Source organism: Podarcis liolepis, assembly GCF_965112155.1.
Source record: "Podarcis liolepis genome assembly, chromosome: 10".
NCBI classification, from domain to species: Eukaryota; Metazoa; Chordata; class Lepidosauria; order Squamata; family Lacertidae; genus Podarcis; species Podarcis liolepis.
In genome coordinates this window covers 26,446,274-26,462,305 of record NC_139562.1, presented here as the reverse complement: position 1 = coordinate 26,462,305, position 16,032 = coordinate 26,446,274, and the positions used below count along the sequence as shown (strand labels likewise).

General features: G+C 42.4%; 1 protein-coding gene across 2 annotated transcripts in view; it reads right to left on the bottom strand.

Annotated features, from left to right (window-relative positions):
* The window catches only part of LOC310687292 (protein HP-25 homolog 2-like), a 54,100-nt gene extending 39,361 nt beyond the window's left edge, over positions 1–14,739 (bottom strand). Inside the window, exons 1-3 of one of the 2 annotated variants that reach the window (XM_083462244.1) lie at positions 14,413–14,739; positions 13,238–13,450; positions 9,148–10,013 (exon numbers count right to left, since the gene is read on the bottom strand). In XM_083462244.1, coding sequence (XP_083318370.1) covers positions 9,562–10,013; positions 13,238–13,450; positions 14,413–14,455 — 708 coding nt within the window. In that variant the 5' untranslated portion in view covers positions 14,456–14,739 and the 3' untranslated portion in view covers positions 9,148–9,561. Of the gene's footprint in view, positions 1–9,147; positions 10,014–13,237; positions 13,451–14,412 lie in introns of those variants that run through there. The other variant, XM_083462245.1, reaches the window with a different exon arrangement.
* Positions 14,740–16,032: the final 1,293 nt, after the last annotated feature.

Sequence of the window (16,032 nt, the reverse complement as noted above, 5' to 3'; positions counted from 1 at the left end):
AGTTCCTCTCGCTTCCTGTAGATGCCTCCCATCCACAGTTCCCTAGTTTTTTTGGGGTTTTTTAAAAAAAGAATTGGAATGATCCACTTCAAAGACAGAAGTATCAAGCAGCAAAAGTATGAATTGTAATTATTTTCATCATTTGCAGACAGTGATGAAGCATGTGCCTTGCATGCAGAAGGTCCCAGATGCAATCCCTGGCATCTTCAGATAGGTCTGGGTGAGACCCTAGTCTGAAACCCTGGAGATCATGGCCAGTCAGGGTAAGCAATACTAAGCTGAATGGACCAATGGGCTGGCAGTTTCCTGCATTCCTGCCACTCAACTGTTGGTCTTCAACTTGTAACTCTTGATCTTTCTGTGTGGTTAAGCTCACCAACATGAAACTGTGGCTGTTTTAAGCAAAGTTGTTTTCCTTGGCACACACAAAACAGCATACTCTACATTTACACACTATATACAAGTTACACCAATGCTTTTCTCCCTCTGGTCCCAGAGGGGTTTCTGTACTTCAATGTCCTTGCTGAACAAAGTCCACACACAAGTTCTAAGTCAATTTTCACAGAGTCCAGCAACAGCTGAGTCCTGAGGCATTTCTCAAAGTCATCTTCTCAGACAAGCTCAAAGTGTTCAGATAACTCCACAGTTCCACAACAATCCACTCCATCCTGACTACAACCCATGGCCAACAACCAACAACCCACTGCTGTAATCTAAGCCCCTATATACACAAAGTTATATGCCTAATCTGCCCAGTAACACTGCTAATGAAGTCACCAGATTCAGACAGGTACATCTCAGGAATGAGTCAGCTCTTTCCTCACTAAGGAAATTAACCCATTAGTGGCATTCCTTAACAAGGACTTGATCCATTTATGTGCAGCATCACAAGTGTGCTTTGTCTCCAGTAAAGATGGCATGGGGTGACCATGTGCCTTAATGAACTAAGGGCAGCTTTGAAAGGCTGTCAGAAAACAGTGTTCTATTTTACAAGGTGTCCTCTATTTGAAAGCTGTCCAGTCCAAGGCTGGTTTAGAGACAAGGAACCATAAAAAGAGAGAGCAGGAGCCATGAAATTGCCCATCTACACTGAGCAACACCTGGTCAGCCAACAGGGCAGGCACATGTCAGTCACCTGGCGTCTTGCCTGCCACAGTAAGATGTGTCACATATCTATTTCACTTATAATAATTTTTCATTAATGTGTGTCTATATCTATGAATTGTCATGTGCTGAGCTTTATGCAAATTGTTGCTCTCTTTTGTCCCACCCCTCTTTTTTGGTGAGGTGAATCCTCATTTTTGGCAACATATGTGACAAACCGGCAGGACGACGGGGAGGAGGAAATGAACTATATGTTGGGGGGGGGGATGAACAAATTCCTATGCCCTACAAATAACCCAAAGAGCTTAAATAAAATCACACATTCTACTCATGTAAAAACACCAGGCAGGCCCCACAAATAACCCAGAGATGAATTTTAAATAAAAGGACACATTCTACTCATGTAAAAACACACTGATTCCCAAACTGTCTGCGGGCCGGATTGAGAAGGTGATTGGGCCGGATCCCGCCCCCAGGCCTTAGTTTGCCTACCCATGCTCTAGGAAGCTGAGGCAGGCAAGAGCCCAGCTCCCTTGCTGGCCAGGTGAGACTCATTAGCTCTGGGAGGAGGTGTGTGATTCCTTAGCTGGCTTAGGCTTGGAACAGGTGAGGGTCACAGGCCTCGTCAAGCCCAAATGCTGCAATCAGCAGGCAAAAGGGAAGCAGAGTTGAGGTGCTGTGTTTGCTCAACTGCCCACGTTGAAGGACCTCAGCTTGGATGCTCCAGGAGCTCTGCGGGATTGTGATTCAGTTTGGACTTTGGACACACGGATTGACCCTGGACCAGGGGGCTTGACATATTGACTTGATGCCAGGTAGGCCAGGGGTTTGGGACAACATATAGCGGGCCTCATAATGAATTCAGGCACCAACTTCACCATGACGAGCCAGTTTGCAATTTATAAAAGAGAGATTTCCCTCCTCTGGTTTTCATGAAGGTGTTTGATCACTATCTGAAAGGAATACAATGTACTTGCGCATTCTGTGGCTGACTGACTTCAGAAAGAACTGTCTGAGACCTGTCAGTGTGATATTATTTTCATTATTTTGATGTGCAACCACATCAAATCCTACTAGCAGCTTGATGCTTTCATCTGTATAATGCGGCTACATTTTACGTGAAGTAAACCCTCACTGGCTTCTGCGCAGCGATATAACAACATGAGTAGCCCTTGTAGTGCCCTCTAGATGTGGAGTCTAATAACATCTAGGGGGCACCACTTTGCCTACTCCTATATTACACACTTATCTAGAAATTATTGTTATTATTTTATTTAAATGTATTCTTCATTATTATTTTTTGCCCATGCAACTTACAACCCTAAAACCAAACAAACATCCTCACATAGATCGATTAAAACCGGGGGGGGGGGGGGAGAGAGAAATGCATTATGTTCACATTCTCCCCTTATAATAATGATGATAATAATTTTTTATTTATATCCCGCCCTCCCCAGCCGAAGCCGGGCTCAAGGCAGCTAACAACAATAACATAATACAACATTCTAAAATATTATCACAAGATTGTCAAGGCCTCTTATCTCTGTATGCACTACAGTACTAGCTGTACCTCCCATGAGTCTCTGATTGTAACTATCTTCCTTGACCTGGAAGCCAAATTCACATTTTAAGCCCTTTCTCAGAACCCTTGCTATGCCCCTTACTTCTACACCCTCACCCACAAACATTCCTGAATGTCTCTGAAAGCAAAAGCCGCAAAAGTGTACCTGCCACACTTAGGAATCTAAAGCTATCCTTCTCTTTCCTAGGATGTTTATAACATTAGAGAATCTGGTGGAGGTGGCATCCATCTGTTTCGAGAGACAATGGAGTGCGCCTCTGAGGGTGAAGCCAAATCGTTCCCTAGCTTAGCATTGTGTTAAGCTTGGCCCTGACTCTGTGCCACTGAGACTTTAAAACAGAGGGTGTTCTACAGACAGTTGTATCATGTACCATTGCTGCCCTCTACTGTTTAGATTGATAGATATTTTGGTAACTTATTTGTGCGGGCAAAATGCAGGACCTCAGGGTCATCCCATTGTTTCCTGCTGACCTTCCTGCTGGTAGTTTCCCAGTTGGTTCCCAGTTGGTTTTTGGTGGTGCTAGAACACAGGGTGGTGTGAGAAGGTAGGTCAAGGGCTGGGCTTGTGCAGCTGATTTTGGGGGCACAGGGTCTCAAATCCCTTGGCACTTTTGTCAGAGGCTGGCAAAATGTATGAATATAACCAAGCCTTTGCGACAGGATTCACTTCTGCAGCAAAAATGATATGTGGCTTCTGAAGAAATTAATAAGATTTGCAAAAGCAGTAGTGGCATCTGAGAGACCACTTCCTTCCCTGCAAACCCTCTAGGGTGTTAGGATCAGTGGAGGGGGCCTTTTCGGTAGTGCAGCACCCTCAGAAGCGGGTGTGTGGCCCGAGAGAGACCATTTTCTATGGTAGCCCCTACAGAGCTGCGTCTGACAATTTCACTATACACTTTTCGGTGAATGGCTCTTTACCCTGGCCTTTGTCACCTGATAGGTATAATTTTAGGAACCACCCTATTGCATATCTTAATCATGGATATTATAATGGGCTTATTGTGTGTTTTAATTATGGCTGTATATATATTTAATGTTTGTGTCGCAGGTTTTTACACCTTGTAAACTGCTTAAAAGTCTATTTTGGCAGTAAGCGGCATATTAATAAATAAGTAATAAAAGCACTGATGAGATGGTGATGAGAATAATCAGGAAAAGGGCCTTTGAGGACATAATATCCAAGGGACTCCCAAACCTGGAACCACTGGCAATTAAACTGTGTGCTAAAAAGACTACCTTAAAAGAAAACACCTCATATATTCCTTTTAAGAAAGTTGTACTGGCGTCTATGGTTAATGATTGTTCTGGACGTTAGCAGAGAAGGTCTGCCAGGCTAGAAATCATGAGATGCTAAACTGCAGGGCCAAGAGAGCTGTTGTCCAAACAAAATAATAAATAAGATAAAATAATAGCTGCAATGATGTTTTGCCTTACTTCCTGTTTGGTTCCCCCACCCCCGTGCTGCCACTCTCAGGCATACTCAGCAACAATACTATAAAACCTTCAAAGTTCTCCACATTTTTATGAATGTTATTATGTACTGTGTTGTGAAAATAAAGAGAACGCGGTGTGATTACATCTGTCTTGGTACTGCAGTGCCAGGGTGGAGGTCACCATTCTGAGTAGACACTTTGCAAGCTGTGAATAACGTAAGGTGGTTGGTGGCAAAAATGTGTAGTAAAAACACCCTGGAATGATGTGAGCTTGTTTGGACATAAAAATTAGTATTGCTTTAGAGATGGGACAGAGGAACCATAGAATCACAGAATTGTAGATCTGGAAGGGACCCCAAGAGCCATCAAGTCCAAACCACCCCCACCCCCACCCCCAATGCAGGAATCTCAGCTAAAGCATCCATGACAGATGGCCATCCAACATCTGCTTAAAAACCTCTGAGGAAGGAGAGTCCACCACCTCCCATGGGAACCTGTGCCTCCCGCCCTCCTGATGTTCCTGGACCCCAAATCCCATCATCTCTGACCATTGGCTATGGTGACTGGGGCTTTTGGGAGTTGGAGTCCAACAACATCTGGTGAGCCACAGGTCAGCAACCTCTGAATTAAGTTAACAGAACTATGGGTTCTTGGGGTAAACGCCACATTACACAGTGCATGTCGTAATGTCCCAATGTGTAGTAGTATTGGGAAGAGGTGTTTTCGCATGGAGAAGTAGTGATTTGGAGGGAATGCTTAACCCTTCTTCTGCCTACTATTATTCTGCTGAATAGGATGTGAGAGAAACTTGATGGCTGGTTTTGAACGTGAACCTACCAAATCAGTACTACCCAAAACAAGATCCAAACCAAACACAGAAATCCTTCAAAATTCACAATTCGTCTCCAAATTTTGCAGTGCAGTTCTCAAGCCAAGTAACGTGTACAAAAACCACACATATTCATGGAAATAACATACCAAAACGCATTATATTAGGAAAAGTTGTTTTTTTAAAAAGTGTATTAGGCAAAAGCGCACACAAAAACGTGCACATTGCAATAAATTCTCAGTAAAATGCTTGTGCATGTTCATGAGGGGGAGGCGGGGAATCCCAAACAGGTGTGGAAATATAAAGAACTGAACCTAAGACTGGAAGCATGAGAAAGTGTTAAACCCAAACGGACAGATCCACCCACCCCCTCGCCAAGCTGCTTTCCACCCTGTAGGATCCCAACATGTAACTGGAATCCTAAAACACTCACACCAGGTGCAATGAGAACAAAATACCGTATTTTTCCGTGTATAAGATTAGGGTTTTTCCCCTTAAAAATAATATCAAAAAATGTGGGGGTGTCTTAAACACGGAGGCCATCTCCCCCCATTTTCTTAAATCGGAGTCCCCAAAAATAGGGGGCGTCTTATAGACGGAAAAATATGGTAATTGGGGAAAGGATTGTGCACCACTTCACCCTGTCAGTTTTCCACACAACACGCCCTCCCCCCCCCCTCCAAAAGCTGCTTTTCTCAATGAAACATTCCGTTGGAGCTTTGTGACACCTGTTTGGGTGTAATGTGTACTTTCACCCTCACCTTCCAAAGCAAAGCTGGGCCAAAGTGACACATAACTGGTGGCTTTCTCTGGCATTTCCCCCACATTTCCTTGCTCTTTCCCACAGTGAAATCACAACATGATGTTGGTCTGTTGCCATGGAAGCAGATTCTTGTCAGAGAGCCACTGCAATAAGATTGGGAAGTATTCTGTTGGGAGTAGGGTAAGGATGGGAGAGCAACAATTATAGGGGAGGCTGCTGGTGGTGGGAGCAAGGAAAGGGGGAGGGCAAAACCTGAAGATTTGCTATTGGGGTACAAAAATAGATTGACAGGTTTCATTCAAAGGAAGCAGAAACTTTCCCAGCACTCTGTTTTTTTGTTTATAACACTTGTGGATGGGAGGATTGTCAAATCCACAAAGCACTTAAGGCTTCCTTCCTTTTATTTGTATGAAGAGCAGAGCTACGCTGGAATCCTAGCTTCTCAGTGGCTGCTTGCACATTGATGCCAGAAGCGACTTACCAAGTGACACGGAGTAACTTCGCAAGTCTTGCTCATGAGGGCTATGTGGTCCTTCAGCCTGGTTTAGGCAAGCTGCCCCTTCTTCCCACACTGTGGTTTAGTAAATGATTTGCCGCTTTGGTTTGTAAACAGCCAAAGAAATGCATTGAAAAGCACTGCTTTTTCGGGGACATTTTATTCTCTCTCACCCCTGTTTCACAGAACCCATTCACGCATGTGCTGTAAAGAGTTTGCAGACCCTAGTTTTACACCATTCTCATAACCCTGTTCTTGCACACACAGAAAACCTGATTGGGTTCACACATTACCACTCAGGACATCTCAAGGAGTTGAAAAGCAGGAGGCTTTTGCACTTCATATATTTATGTGTTTGGCCACAGACGCCTGTCTCTCGTTCATACTACTGTTGAGGATCTCATGAATCAGGCTATCTGGTTGGCCGTTAATGTAAAACAGCCTTTGCTGAAATAAGGAGCAGAATAAGGCATAAAACAGAGAGGATGGAGCATATTTTTCTAAGTGCTCTCTGTGAATTTCCCTCACTGATAGATGAATGATAAGAACAGGGGAAGAGAGGCGGGGGACAGAGTCTTGCTTTCCATAGGGGGATGAAGTTGCTGGTGGTAGCAGGGAGATAGTGTTTAGCGTGCAGTAAATTTCTCATATTTCTAAGTCATTTGAGTGCACGTTTGCCAAGACTTTAAGATGTATGGAACCATACATCAAGTCCCGTGTAAAACTGGTGCCATTATTCTCTCATTTTTCACCAAAGCTTGTAAGCAGGTCTCATATATCTTTAGTTCCCGCTGCAGAGCAGGTTTCTTCTGCCTGTTCTCCTGCACCTTCCTGCCAATTAGATTCCAGCAGGGACATGATTTATGTAAACACTTCATCAAAGTAATCACCCCAGGAACCTGAGAAAATGGCAAGCCAGTGTCAAGCATGGGACACACATCAAAAGATGCAAAATCCACATTTCCCCCCCAGTACGATTTAGCACTAGGGGAACAGATCCATCCTAGCTTTGCATCAAAGCCACTTTTTACTTTAGTTCATGTCATTTTATTTTTCTCGGAAATGAAACCAAGGACATTCTTTTAGGTCACGGGAAATGTCACCAGCTTGTTTGGGGCATCAGTTCTGACAGTTCTGGTTTGTGTTGCTTTGTGTGCGTTTTCCCAAATCTTCTGTCTGATGAGATCGCTACCTTTCTGGAAATGTTTTGCCTGTCACCAAGTGGAAGGTACTAAAAAGCCCTCAAAGAAGGTTTCAAGGTGCATATTTGTGCAGTGAAATTTACACACACACAAAAATGTGCACTGACTTTTTGAAACGGGGCATGCGGAATGATAAATAACTCCCTCCAGTTCTTTGAGGCCTTTTCCAAAACTGACGCCTGGTTCCACCACAATGTTTGCAGTGACTTTCAGAGTGTTTCTCTTTGTTCTGTTTTTGTATCCATGGGTTGCATGTAGTTTTAGTGTGTTTTTGCTTTAACTGTTGTTACTTCCAGTGGTGGAAATGAAAGTGAGACAGTCTAAAACTACACATGTGGATGTATGGAGCAGAGCTGTAATAAGGCAACCTTTTCGTTCCACTCTGTGTTTGTTGCACACAGCACTGGTTCCATTCTGCTGAAGTTTGCCTTCCACCAAAATTACACTATTCATCTTGCTGTCCTCTGTGGTGAATTTACATAACTTAGAGGTGCTTGATTTTGCCAGGAGCTGGCAGGCCACTTGGAGTGGCTTGGCAGGCTGCATCCAGCCAGTGACCCATGGGTTCAGCATCCCTGTGTATTGCTAGACCAGATATGGCCAGTAGGCGGCGCTTCCTGGTTTCAATGCAGCTTTATTATATATAACTTATAATGAGCAGTTATAATGAGCCAGATGCAGCCATAAAGATGTCAATATAATCCAAGCTATATATATATATCTGTCAGTATGATTAACACCTTGCATCTGTCAAAATAATTAAGACTCAGTGGGCACGTCTATCTTGGCCCAGCCATGGAACTGTAATGGACAGTGTTTGGGGTTTGTGTTTGATTTAGAAGCAGGAGAGAGTGCTTGCTTGGGATACAGTGGTGCCCCGCAAGATGAATGCCTCGCAAGACGGAAAACCCGCTAGACGAAAGGGTTTTCCGTTTTTGAGCTGCTTCGCAAGACGATTTTCCCTATGGGCTTGCTTTGCAAGATGAAAACGTCCTGCAAGTGTTCCAATTTTTTTCCGCTTCCCCCCCTTTTTCTAAGCCGCTAATCCGCTAATAGCCTTTTAGCCGCTAATCCGCTAACCCTTTAATAGCCGCTAAGCCTTTAATAGCCGCTAAACCGCTAATAGCGCTAATCCGCTAATAGGGTTGCTTCGCAAGACGAAAAAACCGCTAGACGAAGAGACTCGCGGAACGGATTAATTTCGTCTTGCGAGGCACCACTGTACTGAATATTCAGGTTAGGAGGAGGAGGATTTCAAGGGAGCATGGGATGACTGTTGAGAGGTGCAAATTTTGTGAGCTGATAGCTGGAAGAAGGGCAGTAGATAATAACTGAATAATGTTCCTGAAGTTCAGTAAATAGTGAAGTTACAGGAATGTGTTTAGGATATTAGTGCTTTTAATCCCATTCAGCCCTGACTTTGGTTTACTGTGGATTTGTATTCATTATTCTTCAGATAAATCCTCTGTCTGTTGAAAACCCTGGGTACTTATCCATGAATCCATAAAGTCATCTCTACACTTCCACTTGCACCTCCACTGTGCTGTTAGCACGGAAAGGCTGTGATTGCCCCCAATATTTATACATTGTCCAAATAAACACATTTATTCCCATCCCTGCCCATCTGCTCCACCATTCCTCTATCCCTGACTGTCTTTTTTGTTTATATTTTTAAAAAAAACACCAAAACCTATTTAAAGCACTTAGTTTCCCCATATAAATATTCTGTAGCATTCAGTTGTTTTATGACACAACCTTTAATTTTAAACAAATGATTACATGCATGCACTTATGCAGATGTGGAAACAATGTGAAGCACATCCTTTTGATTCGTAAATATAGAAGCAGTAGCCTTCTAATAAACTTCATGGAAATCAATGCACACTTCATGTTCTGCTTTCATGTTTCTATGAAAATTGTAAAACAATACCTCTGAGCCATTAGTGAGCCATAACCCAACTGCATCCTAGACATGTTTACTCAGATGTCCAATGAGTCCCACTTCCTAGCTTCCCATTTAGAATTCTTCCCCATCCCTAAGTGTACTTATTATAGATTAGGTGTACTTCTTGCAAATCAAAACAAACCATCTAGCCAAATGTTTGCAGGGCAAATTATGACGCGAGCCATTTGGATCCAGAGACTGCATAATCTAAGAGTCATATATGAGATAGCACAAAAAATAGCTTCCTTCTGTTATCCCATCATGAGCCTTTTTTGCATCCAGCCACACCCTATCTCCTTTCTCTAATTTAAGGATTGCACTTTGCGGCAGGTTTTCATAAGCATCCGAGCTAATCTGATCAGATGCTTTCACCTCTGTACCATTCCTTGCCAGGATCATATGTGAATTCTGGTGTCCCTCCAGGTTATAGGTGCAATAATAGACTCCTGGGATTTGGCAAGTGAATATGCCAGATGACTCATCAAAGACTTGCTGCTCGTTGTATAGAATATTTTGAAATCCTACGGGCTGATTAGGTGCTGGATAGCTTTTGCCCACTTTTGCAGAAAATGCAGATTTTGGTGGTGCTCTCAGGCCTGGTTGACCATCAGCTGCTGGCAATCCATGAGGGCATATCAATTCTGGAGTCCCTGGCAAACCTTTTTAAAAATTGAAGAGAGAGGCGGATAACAATTTAGCAGAAAACAGTTAACAGAATAGAGAAAAAAGAAGAAAAAACAACAAAAAACAAAACAGAAAAAGATGTGTTTTCTTATCTTATACTTATATTGTGTACCTCTATGTGTTTTGTTTTGTATTTTCTCATTTTTGTAATCTTTTTTTTGTATTCTATGTTTAAATTTTGAAGTTTTTGATTGTTTAATAAATATTATTTTTTTAAAAAAAACAATTTAGCAGAAAAAGCAGGGAAAGATGTCTGTCTCAAATCAAAATAGCCTGCAGCTGTTTGGGTACAGACTCTTCCAACCACTCATAGGGCCCAGGCACAAAAGCAGTGTTTGAATGACAGAGTCTTCACAGGTACTCAGCTTTGGCTGTTAAAAAAGAAGTTAGCAGTGCATTGAAGTTGTCATCCAGATACTGTAGAAATAATTTCTTTCTCAGAATCTCTAGATGAGATGGGTTTCCTGCTGCCCCCCAAATGTTGGACCCCCAATTGCTATCAGCCCCAGCCAGCTTGTTCAGTAGTCAGGAATGATGGAGCTGTAGTTCAGCAACATCTGGTCCAAACCATCTTGGCTTTAAGTCCTGGAAGACCTGCTCTCTGCCTTGCAGGCCTTTTTCCACCTGGCCTGGGAGGGCAGGACCCTGACTGACTCCAGCTAGAAAAGCGGAGACTGCTGACCAGACGCTTGACGTATTGTTTAAGGAGGGCATTGTTGTGAAGTTGGTGTTGCTCTCATTGGTGTGGGGGTTTTTTGTTGGGGGTTTTTTTTTTTGGTATCTTTATCTGTATTATAATGACTTATGCGGAAATATTTTGATTCCATTGTGTGCTTTTTGATGTGTTTTATTTATTGTTTATGACTACTTTTGCTATGTTTGTAATGGCTTGTAATGAGCATAGCTTTAAATGTGGGAAGATGGCATACAGATAAAATGATGTATATAGGATTAAACGGCATTAGGTATTGCAACACTCATGCCTGATTTTTCCTCTACCAATGCACTGGAGTGAGGGGTGATTTTACAGAGGAAAAGTAGTGGGAGAATAGAGAAGGGAGAAGAAGTTGTTTGGATATTCACGTTTATCCATCTCCTGCTGTTGTGGCACTAAGATGTTGCCAAAGGTTTTGATTTCCTGGTTTGGAATTCAGATTTGTTCAGCTTGCAATGCTTAGTTGTATTATGAATCGAGCAACATTTCCCCACAAAGGTCTTGGCCAGCTGGGAAGGCAAAACAAGGTTCTGCACCTGCATGGCCTTAGCAACAGAGCAGGTACCCCAAACCAGCTGCTCTGGAGGCTCATGCACAGAATACCTTCGGTGTCAACCACACTTACACTCGCTGAAATTCGAAGTGTGAAATGTTAATGCCGTAAGCTGTTTTGAGCATTATTGATGAAGTGGGACAGCAATAACTACCAATTAATACACTAATTATTGTAATTATCTCCTGCCAACCTAGCAGTTCGAAAGCACGTCAAAGTGCAAGTAGATAAATAGGTACCGCTCCGGTGGGAAGGTAAACGGCGTTTCTGTGCGCTGCTCTGGTTCACCAGAAGCGGCTTAGTCATGCTGGCCACATGACCCGGAAGCTGTACACAGGCTCCCTCGGCCAATAAAGCAAGATGAGCGCCGCAACCCCAGAGTCAGTCACGACTGGACCTAATGCTAGGGGTCCCTTTACCTTTACCTTTAATACACTAATTTTTGGACTTTGATGGACTTATAGAGGATGTGATGAGGATTTGTGCTTGGGGGAAAATAATTCTCAAGCTACATATTTAGCATTATCTTAATATTATAGAATTGTTAATTGTTAGTAAATTGTTAATGTTTAGGATATTAACCCTGTGTAAAACAAAACATGGCCCACCAGTCTCTCAGTAAACCACTTGATTTTTAGCTACTTTCCTTGAATAGCAAAAAAAGGGATGTTTCAGGCATTTGGTAGACCTCATGATTGCTGGTAGCTTGCCTTCTGTGTGGTCAGTTATATGAAATGCATTTCAGCAGGCTGAAAAATAGTTCAGATTAGTGGCTGAATCAGAACTGAACTGGAGTTTAGACATTCAGGTGTCCAGAAACCTGAACAGAACTCGGCTCCCTTACTATACTTTTTTATACTCCCTTACTATACTTTTTTAAAAAAACAGCAACAACACAATATTGCAGTTTCTAAAATTTGTAGCTGTTTCTTACCATGTTTTGACATTCTTTGGTTTTATATACTCATAAAAATTATACTATTTGATATAGTGAAATCTCTCCAAGTGGTGTACTAAAAAACAATTTAAAAAATACAACAATGTTCCGCAAAATTTCCTAAAAAGAATATGAAAACAAATAGCAACAGTATATTGCAAGTAAAAATTAAAACGGGATGGGAAAGGGGTGGGGTTCCAGGAAAAACGACTTTGGCAGTGGCATGCACCATTAAACCCAATGGGCTCCCCCCCCCCCACTGCTAAAAGCTCTGCTTCCCCACTTGTCTCCCAGAACCAGAAGAGGCATGAAAAGGGAAGAGGAGAGACTGACAACATGCAAGCACAGTCTCTGATTGCTTTGGGGGGGAAATCCTGGAGAGGAGGGGACTTAGGTAGCTGTGGATAGGCAGAGACTTTCAGTCTCAGCAACAGCTTCATGGGGAAGGACCTACTGGGGATGGGTTGTGGTGCTCATTAGGTCTAACATTCCGCCAAGTCTGTGCAGATTGTGCTTTTGCTAATACTTAACTCTAACTTGAACAGTGTGATTTACTGCTGGCTCACTCCTGACACTGACTCTCCTCCCAGTCCCTCTCCCTAAAATGGGTGACCAACAGGGTGGCCCAAGCTGTTTCTATCTGCAATCCAGGATTAAACCCAGCACCTGCTTTGTTTATTTGGTAAACATAACCAAGAACTTGATTTCTGTTGCTTGAGCAGGAGATATAGCAGTATAATCATTCGTACCAACAGGCTAAAAAACAGTTTCTATCCGTGGGCTGTTAGGCTGCTGAATGGAAAATAATATAGTGCAACTGACTTTCGGGGTTGGTATGTTGTGCGACAAGCACACAGAGTGCAATGAGATTGAGTGTTTGTGGGGAGGGAGGCTCGGTTAATTTCATTGTACACAGGTTGTACATTGACAATAAAGGTATTAGTAGTAGTACTAGTAGTAAAAAACTTGCTGAGAATTAAGCTAGAGATCATACCTGGTGCCCCCTGTGGTCCGGGAGCACCTATAGGACCAGGTGGACCAGGAGGACCACTGAAACCAGGAAGACCAGGAAGACCAGGTGGACCAGGTGGACCACGAGGACCAGGAAAACCAGGTGGACCAGGTGGACCAGGTGGACCGGGAATACCAGAAGAATCTGCTTGAACTCCTCCAGCTCTGGCCAAAACTATGGTCAAAATCCAGACACCTGAAGCAAAAGATAAAAGAAATAAACTACCTTAGCATTTTGATAGTATAGATAGCTAAAGAGATAGCCACATAGGCAGTCACATTTGGACTACATGAGTTTAATTTCTACTTGATTACATCACTCATGAAAGTGGGCAGAAAGATTGATAAAATCTTTAGAGTCAATTCTACTATAGCAAAGGCAAATAAATGGCTAGGTGATTATTTAGTATGTCTGAACTCTGTAGCTCTCAGAGATAGAATATTACAAACTAATTTTAAAAGAAGGCTTCGCATTGAGGAGAAAAATATAATTATCTTGAGAGAGGTCCCAGGGAGGCTGCTAAAAAAAAAAAGACAGAATTATAAATTTCTCCCTATTGGGGGAGGGCTGTGAAGGAGGTCTCCAAGGAGCATGCAGCAGCAGGCAATACATTCCTCAGAGGACAGATTGGCTGCCCCTGTAGATCCTGACACTTGAAGCAGTCACCTCATCCAGCAGCAAACACCCATCTCAATAGTCAAGCCTTAACAATAATGCTCAGGAGGCTCAGAAAACAAAAGTGAGCTTAGCTGCCTCTTCTGCAAAGGATCGTGCTTGAGGAGAATGGGACAACCTGTAGCACATTTCAGAACCTGGAAGCATTTTAAGCGGGGCATCCTTAGATGATCTTAAAATTGGTTGGGCCAAGGTTGCGAGCCTCTTGCCCTCCAGATGTTACTGGACTACAGCTTTCATGAGGTGACTGGCCAGGCTGGCTGAGAGCTGACAGAGATGGAGTTCCACATCTGGGATGTCTGGATGTAAGGGCAAACGAGCCACAAGACCATTCTTAGTGTGCCCTGGCCCCAAGCTTTGTGTATTCCCAGTATTGCTCTTACAAGTCCTGGATGAAATGCCAGCTAATCAGCACAACTTTGCATGCTTGTCATGGTTTTGGGAAGAAAATTAAACCTATTATCAGAAATGAAAAAACAAACCTGGACAAAGGAAGCTGCAGGGTCTTGATGTTCCCAGCATCATCTTGATGTTTTTGGGTTTTTTAAACTGATCTCAGTTCTTCTCTCAATTCCTCCTTAGCACCCTCTGAGGTTTACCGTAAGTGTGTTTGAACAGCTTTGTCACATTTATAGCTCTTTGCCGAATTTAATGGGTGGCTGCAGTTTTTGTATCCAGGAAGGAATTTCCCAACATTTCTACTTCTCTAATATTTACTCTTCGTGTAAAAGACCTGAACTCCATTCTCCTCTGCTCCCAAAAGAGCAGGGGCTGGGATGGGGACGATCACCTCAGCCTATTTCAACATCAGTTTCCTGCAAATGACACTTCAGATAGTGGAGCAGATGAGGCCCTTGAGTGATTGAAAGTTGAACTTTTACATAGTAAACAAATACGGCATGTTTATTTAATTTCTTCTGTGGAAAAATCATCCATATGGTCATGTCAGAGTGTCAGAATAAAGTTGAAGGTCAGGGAGGAAAGTAAGTCTTGCCAAGTTTCTATCCAAGCAAGTTCCCTTCTGTTTACCCACTATATGCAAACATTACATTTCAACACAGAGATGGACTTGGTAGCCTTTGTGATTACATTTCTCTATCTTTTTTCAAACAACAGGAAATTCAAAATAAATTATCCTTTGGATTTTTTCCCCGTTACATTACAGCAGAACATAGACAGCTGTCAGGTAATGTAGAACCGTAGGAACATAGGAAGTTGTCTTCTACTGAATATGGATAGGAATAACATGTAAAACTTATTATTATTTGTATTATTCATTTTTGACAGACTTTCTGGCACCAGGTACCACCTATGATGCATTTTCATATAGTTCTCTCTTATTAGGTAACATAAATTTATATTTTTTTATCCATAGTCTTTCCCATTCATTATATTCAACTGAATGGCCCAGATCTTGTTCCCATTTTTTAATAGCGTCACCTTTTTCCTCCTTTTCTATTTTCCCATTTTGTAACAATTTATATATTTTTGAGAGAGTCTGTTGTTTGTTATATAAGATTTCCTTCTCCCATACCGATATTTTTTAATCAAACCCCTTAAGTTTATTATCCTTCTCAAATATTGTTTTTAATTGGAAATATTCTAACCAATTCACCCCCTCTCTTTTAATTCTTCAAACTTCTTTACTGTCGGGCAATCCTTTATCTCTTTTACGAGTTCCCTATATGTTAGCCAACTGTCTTTCATATTATTCTATGCATGGCTGATGACTCTATAGGCAAAAGCCACCAGGGAGTTTTGGCTGTTACTATTGTTTTATTTCTTTCCCAAACTTCGAATAGGGCCTTTCTCACCAAATGATTAGTAAAGCCTCTGTGTGCTTTTATTTTATCATGACCCAGGTAGCCATGCCACCTGAAAACTTTGTCCTAGCCATCCAGGTCTAGGATTTCAGTATCTGTCAGTAACATCCAATCTTTCAGCCACGTCATGCATGCAGCCTCAAAATACAGCTTGTGGTCTGGGACTGCGAACCCGCCCCTTTCTCTGGGCTCCATCAATACTTTGAACCTTACTCTTGGCTTCTTACCCTACCAGATAAAGTTAGAAAGATCCCTTTGCCAGCCTTTAAAACATTTTGT